We start from the raw sequence: 12,128 nt of genomic DNA on the forward strand, positions 1-12,128 counted from the left end.
CCTTCACTGGAACTAAAGGACCAAGCCCGAACCATGAAAAACAGCCCCAGACCATTATTCCTCCTCCACCAAACGTTACAGTTGGCACTATGCATTGGGGTAGTTTTCTCCTGGCATCCGCCAAACCCAAATTTGTCCGTTGGACTGCCAGATGGTGAAGTGTGATTCATCACTCCAGAGAACGTGTTTCCACTGCTCCAGAGTCCAATGGTGGTGAGCATTACACCTCTCCAGCCAACGCTTGGCATTGCACATGTTGATCTTACGCTTGTGTGTGGCTGGACGGCCATGGAAAACCATTTCATTAACTTCCCGGTGAACTGTTCTTGTGCTGACTTTTCTTCCAGAGGCAGTTTGGAACTCTGTAGTGAGTGTTGCAACCAAGGACAGACGATTTTACACGCTTTAGCACTCTGTGAGCTTATGTGGCCTACCACTTCACTTCTAAGTCGTTGTTGCTCCTAAATGTTTCCACTTCTCAATAACAGAACTTACAGTTGACCAGGGCAGCTCTACAGGGCAGAAATTTGACAAACTGCCTTGTTGGAAAGGTGGCATCCTATGACGATGCCACGTTGAAAGTCACTGAGCTCTTTAGTAAGACCATTCTACTGTCAATGTTTGTCTATGGAGATTGCATGGCGTATGCTCGATGGTATACACCTGTCAGGAACGGGTGTGGCTGAAATAGCCAAATTCACTAATTCCACATACGTTTGTGTGTATATAGTGTATCATTATTGTTATAGCCTAGCAACCATATCAAGGTCTGTCAAACATACACTTTCCATCTATAGGAAAATGTGTTCTGAAACAATACCTCCTTGTTTATCAAGAAGGACTCACAGCTTTAATTGCTGCCAAAGGTGATTCTAACATGTATTGACTCAGGGGTGTAAATATTTACGTAAATTAGATATTTCTTAATTGAAATTTCAATAAATTAGCAAACATTTCTAAAAATATGTTTTCACTTTGTCTTTATGGGGTAATATGTGTAGATAGGTCATAAAAAAAAGCAATTTAATCCCATTTGAATTCAGGCTGTAACACAACAAAATGTGGAATAAGTCAAGAGGTATGAATACTTTCTGTATGTGACAGGCTGAAGTACCTTTTGCTTGCCAGTATATGGCAGGCTTGTTATTGTCCTGCTCTCAGTTGTAATGGTTGTGCTGTAATCCCAAGAAACAGGAAACAGGAAACAGACACAATCTCACACACTAGGACATTGTTTTGCCATATATACATATCTGTGATTATTATGATAACTGTGTGCTCACATATCTAGGTGTGAGTACTCATCATAAACCCAGTGGTGGAGTGTCATTGTAAACTTAGCCTTAGAGGGAGTTAGTTTCCTTTGGGGATTTTCATTGGTTGGAAAAGGGAGATGCAAATCTAAGGTATGTTGTCTAATGACATGTTTACAAGTAACCATCTTAGTGCTTTGACAATCTGGTCATGACAAATGAGTCATGACTGACCATTGACACATACCAACACTTTGGTTAGCTAAAGACAACTAACTAGCCAGCCATGGTCATACCTTGATCCTGACATCAGGTCTATGGCATCTGTTATGTCACACAGGTGATAAAGTATTGGTCTCTATGAGGTGTTACCATGGTCTTATGGAGGACTTAGGGCTAGAGATGAATGGTACCATGAATCTTCGCTGGCAGGGTCAGAGTGTGTGAGGTAATGTAGCTTTGTTATTTTGACTAGAATGTAGCCTGAGGGAGTGGTTCTCTCTAGATCCTCTCCCCACAAGTTATCTAACTGTCTGAAGGCAAGGAGTCTGGACAAACGACAGACCACTCAGTATGTGGTTATGTGTCTTTTAAAACAGCTGAGAAATTCTAACACCTTTATGCACCAAAGAAAAGCTTGGTATCGGGGTGCGTCATTGTCTTGCAGTAGGATGTCACTTTTCACATGGAGCAGGATGATAGTAAGTCCCTGTTGTTATGTGCTTTTGTTTTGTGACGACTTTATTGGTAATGCAGATGCAACACTGTTATTGCATTTATTCTCAGGATGAAACTGAATGATTTGTAGACTTATGGTTAGAGAAAATGCAATTATTTTCAATAATCAGCTGTTGAAACTTGCAATGTATGACAGAAGGAATCTCTGATGGTGCAGACATCTGTCCCTAACTGCCAATGTTGGTTTCTAAGTTTCTAGACAACATCATGACCATGATGTTCAAATCACAACCATTGAGACTGTTGACATTTATTCATATTCAATAATGTCCAAGTGCTTGGAGATTATGGTTTGCTAAAATACTGTCGCCATGGGGAAGAACATGAAATGAACTAAGGAAATATACTAATTTCTGATCCCCACTCCCTAACAGGAAGCCTGGTGAGCAACATGTACTGCTGCTGTTGAAGAGAGATCTGACCAACAGTTTTAACTTTATTACAAATAAACGTCAGTGACTGCATGGGGATGAGTTAGATTGTTGAATTCATTCTGCATATGATTTTGCATGTGAAGTTGTAGGCCTATTACACTTCTGCTGTTCAAACTGGAGTTCTATACCTGGTATTTCATACAAACATAGGCATAATGTTTTGTTCTGGCATCAGAGGTGAAATGGTTAAATGGAAAGCAATAACAAAAGGCAAATCAAACAAAAATCCCATGGTTGGTAAGCTAGTACGGTAAACTACATGAAAGACAACAGAGGTCTTCTCAATAACAATAAGAGGGATGGGGAACACAGGAAACACCCTAGTGATGGGCTTTAACTGGCCTCTGTAATGAATGTGATGTCCACCATAATGATGCGTGAGTTTGGGAGGCCACACTCCAGTCATCCCGGAGAGTCATGGAAACTCATTTGAGCTTTCATCCTAGACAAATTGTATTTACACAACCCTGTGAGCTGCTTTGTGCTATCTCCTCAGGGACCTTCCACAGCACCATACAGACAGCTCTGCTCTGCTGGTGGGGGCTGAGCCAACCCAGACACAAAGAGACCCACAGGGGATTAGAGAGAGCCTGTATGGACTAAGAAACATCAGCTATTTGCTTTAGTCATTCCAGACACATGAAACCGCCCTAATCTCACCACAACACCATAATGCTTCCAGGTAGAGGTGAGACGTACATGAAGAGTCTGGAAGAAGCTGTTAGCACAGGGTGTTGTCAGGAAGCACTGAGAATGATGAGGGTGTGTGTGTCTGTGCATGTCTGGATCACAAGGTTGCCATTCAAAGACCATGAAACTCAAACAAAGAGTCCTCTTTCACAATTCAGTGTTATTCTTCCAGTCAAAAAGTCGTCATGACTCTTCCACTCAGAGGCCTGGCCATGCAGAAAGAGACGGAGTCAACTATTTTAAATAGGTCCCATTGGCTTTTAAACCAACAAAATGCAGATGTTCTCAGTGTGGTGAAAGGGGAAAGCATGAGAGGCTGAGACGTTGTGAACTGAAGTCTCTGTCATTCTGCCTGACACATGGCGGGACCTTTTGAATCACCCCCTCATCAGCTGCCTCTGTGTGATTAATCTGGCCTGATGCTTTGGCGTGGCTCTGTGAAACCTGGTGTACCGAGGCTGTGTTAAACTTGATTGGATGTGTTTGAATTAGTGACTCACAGCGGGGGATCGTAGCTTCAACTTTACTCTAGTTGGCTGCTGCTTCTGCCCAGGAAAAGCAACTCTATAGTGTCACTAGACTCGGTACAGTATCTCGCAACAGAGTTTCAAACCCAGAGGTGCAACATCGTGAGACTTCCGGAAAAGCTTGCGAAACAGACCAAGCAGACCAGGCCGGGGTTTGAGAAGTCAATGAAAGAAGTGAAAAATTCATCCTTAGTTGTTAATTTTCTCAATCTAAATGCACAGCCTAGATTTGAGCCAATATCTTAAGTAGTTGAACATGTTATTACTCCAACCGCTGCGAAAGTGACAAACTGATACGTTTTCATTTTCATCAAAAATAACTTTATATCGAAGGAGTCCTTTTGATATGAGGGTCTGCACAGTTCAGCGTGAGATGACTGTTAGACCTGATGAGGTGTTTATGTGCATGATCTTAGCTAGCCAACATTGCCATAACATCGCCTACAAGCGTGATCAGGGATGGATTTCTGCCCATCTCCATACTGTACTGTCTTTAACCTCACAGTCCAACCAAGATGCATGAGTTAAGGAGATATTGAGCCAATCTTGGAGGACAATGCAACTTGAATTGGAAAATACTTGTGTGTGTGTGTGCTGTTCTAAACACAAAGTGACTTCTGTCTTCATACTGCTCTCCACTCATTTTTACACTGTTCAGTTTTTGTGGCACAGACTCAGACAGCCGCCACCGATTTCCTTTCCTAGGCTAATCAGAAACAGGTGAAGACTGTGTGTTACACCATCCCTGTCTCTGAGTGATTGGCATGGTATAATATAGCAGGGAGGTAGCCTAAACCATGAATGATGTGGAAGCTCCTATAGGCTTGATTGGGGTCCTTCCATATATTGGTGTTTGACGTGTCTGGGTAAGGGCTGGTGTGATCAGCTGCTTTGATAGTTCTGTGGTGGAAGGAAAAGCAACATGGGTCTGACTTCCCAGGGTTAAACACACATGAAATCTATATGTGAACAGTAGCAGGGAGGGAGCCCTTCCTCCTTCACCCCACGTCCCCATTCTACGCATATTCCTCTGGGTCCATTGGCATTCTCGGAGACTGACAGTGCTAATGTGTTGTCTAAATATTTCCTGTCACAGTTTCAAGACTTCTGTAGGATGCTTTTTCCAGCTACCGGGCTGCGGGCCACTTCTGATCCAAGAGTACCAAGCCCAGTCTGAGTGACAGAGTTATAGAGGATATTCACACTCTGGATATACTAACACCTCCCCATAAGTGTGTTAGAGAGCTGATAAAATCCTGGGTTGCCAAGCCAAGAGAGTGTGGGTCATAGTGTATAGTGTAACTTGACTTCTTTCATCAAGGGGGGAAATATCATGTATTTTTGATACAGAAGATGCCTTTGAATCTTTGAATGTATCAACTTTTAACATTACTTTATGAATGAAGACAGCCACTTGGCCTAAAGAGTAAATAGTATCCAGTTCTAAGCAGGGGTTGGAACCGGTTCAGGGAACAGAACGAAAACAGGAAAATAACAAACATTTGAGGAACGGTAACAGAACCGGGAACGAAAGTGATTAACTAGATTTCCGGAAGAGAACCATTATTTTAAAAGCATGGGAACCGGTAAAAATGTAATTTTACCTTCAGTCCCACAAAAACACCATTCAAAGCGCCTATGGCTATGTAAAGCACTCTCTGTCACTCAGACCCAGTCTGGAATACCTACTGTACATGTTTCAAGAAAACCACCATAGTCCCTGTGCCCAAGAATGCCAAGGTAACCTGTCTAAATGACTACCGCCCCATAGCACTCACATCTGTAATCATGAAATGCTTTGAAAGGCTGGTCATGGCTCACCCTTAACACGGAGGCCCCTGAGGGGTGCATGCTCAGTGCCCTCCCTGTTCAACCATGACTGCATGGCCACACATGATTCCAACACCACCATTAAGTTTGCCGACGACACGACAATGGCCATCCAAGACCACCCGAAAACCACCCCTCAACCATCCAAGACCCCCGAAAACCGCCCCTCAACCATCCAAGACCCCCCGAAAACCACCCCTCAACCATCCAAGACCCCCCGAAAACCACCCCTCAACCATCCAAGACCCCCCGAAAACCACCCCTCAACCATCCAAGACCCCCCGAAAACCACCCCTCAACCATCCAAGACCCCCCGAAAACCACCCCTCAACCATCCAAGACCCCCCGAAAACCGCCCCTCAACCATCCAAGACCCCCGAAAACCGCCCCTCAACCATCCAAGACGCCCCGAAAACCACCCCTCAACCATCCAAGACCCCCGAAAACCGCCCCTCAACCATCCAAGACGCCCCGAAAACCGCCCCTCAACCATCCAAGACTTTTTAGTGTCAATTTTAAATTATTTTTCTTTTTTACTGTCATTTTACCCCTCACTCAGCAACTACACTCAATTCCAGTACCACATTACCGCCTTGGTTTCCCTCATCCCATCCCTCCTATCTCTGCTGGCCACCCCTTCAGATTTCTACGTGCGATATATCTTTCAACTATACTGTTAGTTTCCAATTGTATGTTAATTAAACATATCTAATAGAATAGAATCCATCGATTGCGAGTTGAACCACCCCTCAACCATCCAAGACCCTCGAAAACCGCCCCTCAACCATCCAAGACCCCCCAAAAACCACCCCTCAACCATCCGAAAACCACCCCTCAACCATCCAAGACCCCCGAAAACCGCCTCTCAACCATCCAAGACCCCCGAAAACCACCCCTCAACCATCCGAAAACCACCCCTCAACCATCCGAAAACCACCCCTCAACCATTCGAAAACCACCCCTCAACCATCCAAGACCCCCGAAAACTGGCCCTCAACCATCCAAGACGCCCCGAAAACCGGCCCTCAACCATCCAAGACGCCCCGAAAACCGCCCCTCAACTATCCAAGACTTTTTAGTGTCATTTTAAAATTATTTTTCTTTTTTACTGTCATTTTACCCCTCACTCAGCAACTACACTCAATTCCAGTACCACATTACCGCCTTGGTTTCCCTCATCCCATCCGTCCTATCTCTGCTGGCCACCCCTTCAGATTTCTACGTGCGATATATCTTTCAACTATACTGTTAGTTTCCAATTGTATGTTAATTAAACATATCTAATAGAATAGAATCCATCGATTGCGAGTTGAATATAATTACTTTTGTTAAGAGTATTAATATATTAGTGATTGACTGACCAGGTCTCTCCAGACCTCCCAACAATGGGTACATTTTAAATGAATTATGCTTTTTCAGCCATTCCTGAGACCAGAAGCCGGCTACCTGAGGGCTATACCAAAGCAACACGCTTGTTAGCTAGCTCTGGTCCTGGGCGTTGCGCTAGTCTCAGCGTTGAGCCAACTCTCGGACATTCAAAGTTCCTCCATATTAGCCGCTCCTCAGTAGTAATTCAGTGAATTAATGATAGGCCTACTAGTAATATCCTCAACACATAATGCACGTTATATCATGATGCCCAGAGATTCAAGCCTCCTCCATGTTCACCCCTCTACCTCGCTCTCTCCCCACCTCGCAAAATGTGTTGCATCTCGCACCCTAGACTTGTCTATCCATCAAGCATGTAAACAACCAGCTTCCCTAGTCCATAGACATCTGCTCTATCTGCACTGATGGGTGGCGTAATTTAATGAGGTAAATGTAAAAACGGTCAATTTCACAGGTTAAAAAAGGAATGATATAAACCGGTACTTTTTTCTGGTTCGAACCGGTTCAGAAATGTATGCTGGTTGGAACAGTGGAACAGGAAAAAATTGTGGTTCTGTTCAGAACAAAACGATTGGAAAATGATTTTGGTTCCAACTCCTGGATCTAAGTATCCATCTATCATCTCAGATATGTTGTTTTTTGAAGACTTCCCCCCGAGACGTCCCATTTCCACTTTCATATTTATGCCATTTGGCAATTTATCCTAGCTGTTCTATTTTATTACTTTTTATGAATTAATGACTAAGACATTAGTCCTGAGCTAAACAGAAGGATATGTAAGATTGTTCTAGGGAGACCAATATGTGAGGCTGTGTTGCTATCTCATTCATAAAGCCCACCTGGTGTTCAACCTTCCTAAGTTCTCCCATGTCACCCCGCTCCTCCCCACACTCCACTGGCTTCCAGTCGAAGCTCGCATTCACTACAAGATCATGGTGCATACCTACAGAACAGCAAGGGGAACTGCCCCTCCCTACCTTGAGGCTATGTTCAAACCCTAGACCCCAACCCAAGCACACCATTCTGCCACCTCTGGTTTCTTGGCACTCCCACCACTACGGGAGAGCAGCTTCCGCTCAGCCCAGGCAAAGCTCTTCTCTGTCCTGGCACCCCAATGGTGGAACCAGCAATGCCTCATAATAACAAAGCGATTTATTTTTTAGAAATGTTATTAAAAATAAAAAACAGAAATATCTTATTTACGTAATTATTCAGACCCTTTGCTATGAAACTCGAAATTGAGCTCAGGTACATCCGGTTTCAATTGATCATCCTTGAGATGTTTCTACAACTTGATTGGAGTCCACCTGTTGTAAATTCAATAGATTGGACATGATTTGGATAGGCACACACCTGTCTATATAAGGTCCCACAGTTGACAGTGCATGTCAGAGCAAAAACCAAGCCATGAGGTCGAAGGAATTGTCCTTAGAGCTCTGAGGCAACATTGTCGTGGCACAGATCTGCGGAAGGGTACCAAAAAATGTCTGCAGCATTGAAGGTCCCCAAGAACACAGTGGCCTCCATCATTCTTAAATGGAAGAAGTTTGGAACCACCAAGACTCTTCCTAGAGCTGGCCGCCCGGCCAAACTCAGCTATTGGGGGAGAAGGGCCTTGGTCAGGGAGGTGACCAAGAACCGAATGGTCACTGACAGCTCTAGAGTTCCTCTGGAGATTGGAGAGCCTTCCAGGAGGACAACCATCTCTGCAGCACTCAACCAATCAGGCCTTTATGGTAGAGTGTCCAGGCAGAAGCCACTCCTCAGTAAAAGGCACATGACACACCGCTTGGAGCTCACCTAAAGACTCTCAGACCATGAAACAAGATTCTCTGGTCTGATGAAACCAAGATTGAACTATTTTGCATGAATGCGAAGCATCACGTCTAGAGTAAACCTGGCACCATCCCTACGGTGAAGCATGGTGGTGGCAGCATCATGCTGTGGGGATGTTTTTCAGCGGCAGGGACTGAGGCTAGTCGTAGTCGAGGGATTGAACCGAGCAAAGTACAGAGATCCTTTGATGAAAACCTGCTCCAGAGTGCTCAGGACCTCAGACTGGGGCGAAGGTTAACCTTCCAACAAGATAATGACCCTAAGCACACAGCCAAGACAACGCAGGAGTGGCTTTGGGACAACTCTCTGAATGTCTTTGAGTGGCCCAGCCAAAGCTTGGACTTGAACCCGATCGAACATCCCCGGAAAGACCTGAAAATAGCTGTGCAGCAATGCTCCCCATCCAACCTGACAGAGCTTGAGAGGATCTGCAGAGAGGCTGTAATCACTTCCAAAGTTGCTTCAACATAGTACTGAGTAAAGGGTCTGAATACTTATGTACATTTTATATTTCCGTTTTATTTTTTAATGAATGTGCAAAAAAATTCAAAAAAACTGTTTTTGCTTTGTTATTATGGGGTATTGTGTGTAGATTGATGAGGGAGAAAAAAACAATTGTATCTATTTTAGAATAAGGCTGTAACGTACAATGTGGATTAAGTCAAGGGGTCTGAATACTTTCTGAATGCACTTTATGTGGCTTTCCCACCTAGCTATCTTAAGATGAATACACTAACTATAAATTGCTCTGGATAAGAGCATCTGCTAAATGACTCAAATGTTAATGTAATATAGAATGATAATGTGTTTCTCATTTCACTGATGGTAAAATGAGAGCTTGTTTTTGAATGGAACTCAGGCACGCACGGTTGCGCACACATAAACACGAAAAACCAAGACTCTGATCACAAAAACATGACAAAATAGCCATCAATATCTGCTATTGAGATAATTGGTCACTTTCGTCAATATGACATGAACAAACATTGGTACCTCTGTATGTTATGATTGGTCCATGTCTCAGTATGTGGCATGAGATAAATCATTGGTGTGTAAACATGTGATTGGTGTGTAAACATGCCACATTGTTCCACTACTCTGCACTGCCCTCCAATCCCAGACAGGCAGCAGCTGCATGGGGCGTCTGTGGATGGATTACGGCCTAGTAGAGTCCGTCCATTCCTCTCTAGAGCCTTCTAACACACAGCAGTCAGAGGAACGTAATGCACACGTTCAATGTGGTCTAAATCCATGCACAGTAAATCTCTTGGTGAAAGACCGAATTAAAACCTAGATGAGCGTTGGTGTTGTTGAGGCAGTGGTCATGTCCAAATGCCCATACTTGCGTACTACATACTTAAACTGTATACTAATTTTGGTGTTTGATCGAGTAGAATTCACTCGTCTCTTCTTTTCTGACAACCGCTAATAATCAGATAAATTGACGCACTACCGAAAATGAACGACTGGCATGAATCAATGCAATCGCACATTAGATGACGCATTCAGAGTACTATTTTCAAATGTCACGTACTATAAAGAACGCTAGTATGGGTATTAGGACACGGCCAGTGTTTTCTGAGCTGGAACCAGGATGTCACCCAGGTCAGAGGTGTCCATGAAATGATCCCAGTCCAACCCAGGTCAGGTAGTGGTCAGTAACCATGTCACCTGAACAATCAGATGTGCTGATGGAGATGTGTGGTTTCTCACTTATTTTCATTTCATATCCCTCCTCTTCTGGAACGCTGTATAGACTGCTGGAACTCTAAACCATGCTACATAAAACTGCTGAACGCGAGCCTCTACTATGTTAAATGGTTGCTGCTACTGCTTGCATATTGAGATACTTCACCCAGGACTATTTCTAGATGCTATAAAAAATGACTTAAACATAAACCATTGCCCAGCCATAATATCATCTTATTTTATGTTTTCTTGTCACACACACCGGATAAGTGTAATGACATGTTGTTTTACAGATTCTGCAATGGCGGCACGGTGCCCCTGGAGCAAATTAGGGTTGAGTGCCTTGCTCAAGGACTCAGTTATTCAAACCAGCAACCTTTTAGTTACTGGCTTAACGCTCTAACCGCAAAGCTACTTGCTATCAATCCAATTCACCTGTCCATGTTATATGAGGACCATGACCACCCTTTATCTCCTATAACATCATGATAGTGATTTACTCCAGGGTCTGAGGGGTGAAGGCCAACCATGCTCCAGTCATCCCCCGTTCTCTCCACATCCTGATAGTGATTTGTATCTCCAGAGGGTCTCTGACAGGATTAGAGCCTTGCTGTGCTCACTGCTCACTCCATCCCCTTCTCTGACGTGGCCTGGGCTGGTCTGCATGTTGAACTCTTCACTGACAGAGCGTTGGACATGTTTTTTTTTCCAGGGGGAAAAGCCATCTTCTCCCTCTGATCCCCTTCAAGGGAATACTACATACCACAAAGCTGGAGGCTTCTACTAAAGTATGTGTTCTATGGAATTTCCTTTTGATGGCTCACTTCAAACATCTGAGTTCCACATGAGACAAATCATCTGCTGGATCCTCAACACTGGGATCCACGTCATATCCATCTCCACACATCTACGTTTAAGATACATGTAAATTAATGCCATGACGGTGTAGTACTTAGGAATACTGTACAATATATCTCTATTATATGTTACGAACATTTCACGTTTGGAATTTCTGTATGCCATGCGAAAATGACACCTTAGATTCATTTCGATGTTAGCCCATCTCATGACACCTGACAATGGTTGTGAGACATTAGGGCCTCATCTGAGCCATACATGCCACTGAACATAGATTTATTATGGTTTTCATTATTTTTGGGGGGGGGATACTCTGTGGCTATAATGCATGATGAGAATAATGGATGGATTCCTTTAAATCCAAGTTTTGCAATAAAAGTATTAAATAGAGAATGATGAATTTCTTGAAAAGACAAACGATACTCGATTAGACATGAAAGTCATGTTAATTTCCGTGTCTGTAGTTTCATTGATATAGTTATTAATCATGCTTAATCAAGTCTTATATGAATTGGATGTAGTGGCAGGTTTTGACAGCAATCATAACTGAAGAAAAATGCCAGACGAGGCCAAAATGAATTTGGAAATAGAGACCAAATGTGGAAATGTGATAGTACTGACCTAAATAGATTTTACTGCTTGAGTCTTCCATGTCCCAGACATATGGACAATACATCAAGTGGTGCTTGCAAGACTCTGTCTCTTTACTGGGTCTGACATGACAAATACTTTAGTGTGGGCCATGACCTGCAATCAGAATGACACTGCTTCTGGTGAGGACACAGTGCCAGGTATGACATAACCCACAGGGCCAGCTCTCCACTTAGCCAGGCCACAGCTCAACCTTTCCCCCAGGTGACCTCCTCCCAGCAGATACTCCTGGT

General features: G+C 43.6%; 1 protein-coding gene across 1 annotated transcript; it reads left to right on the plus strand.

Annotated features, from left to right (window-relative positions):
• Positions 1 to 5,525: 5,525 nt before the first annotated feature.
• On the plus strand, positions 5,526 to 6,551 carry LOC129811239 (uncharacterized). The gene is made up of 2 exons (XM_055862397.1): positions 5,526 to 5,980; positions 6,188 to 6,551. Exons 1-2 carry the CDS (start codon positions 5,526 to 5,528, stop codon positions 6,549 to 6,551), a joined length of 819 nt encoding a protein of 272 aa, XP_055718372.1.
• Positions 6,552 to 12,128: the final 5,577 nt, after the last annotated feature.

This window comes from Salvelinus fontinalis, chromosome 15, assembly GCF_029448725.1.
Source record: "Salvelinus fontinalis isolate EN_2023a chromosome 15, ASM2944872v1, whole genome shotgun sequence".
Taxonomy (NCBI): Eukaryota; Metazoa; Chordata; class Actinopteri; order Salmoniformes; family Salmonidae; genus Salvelinus; species Salvelinus fontinalis.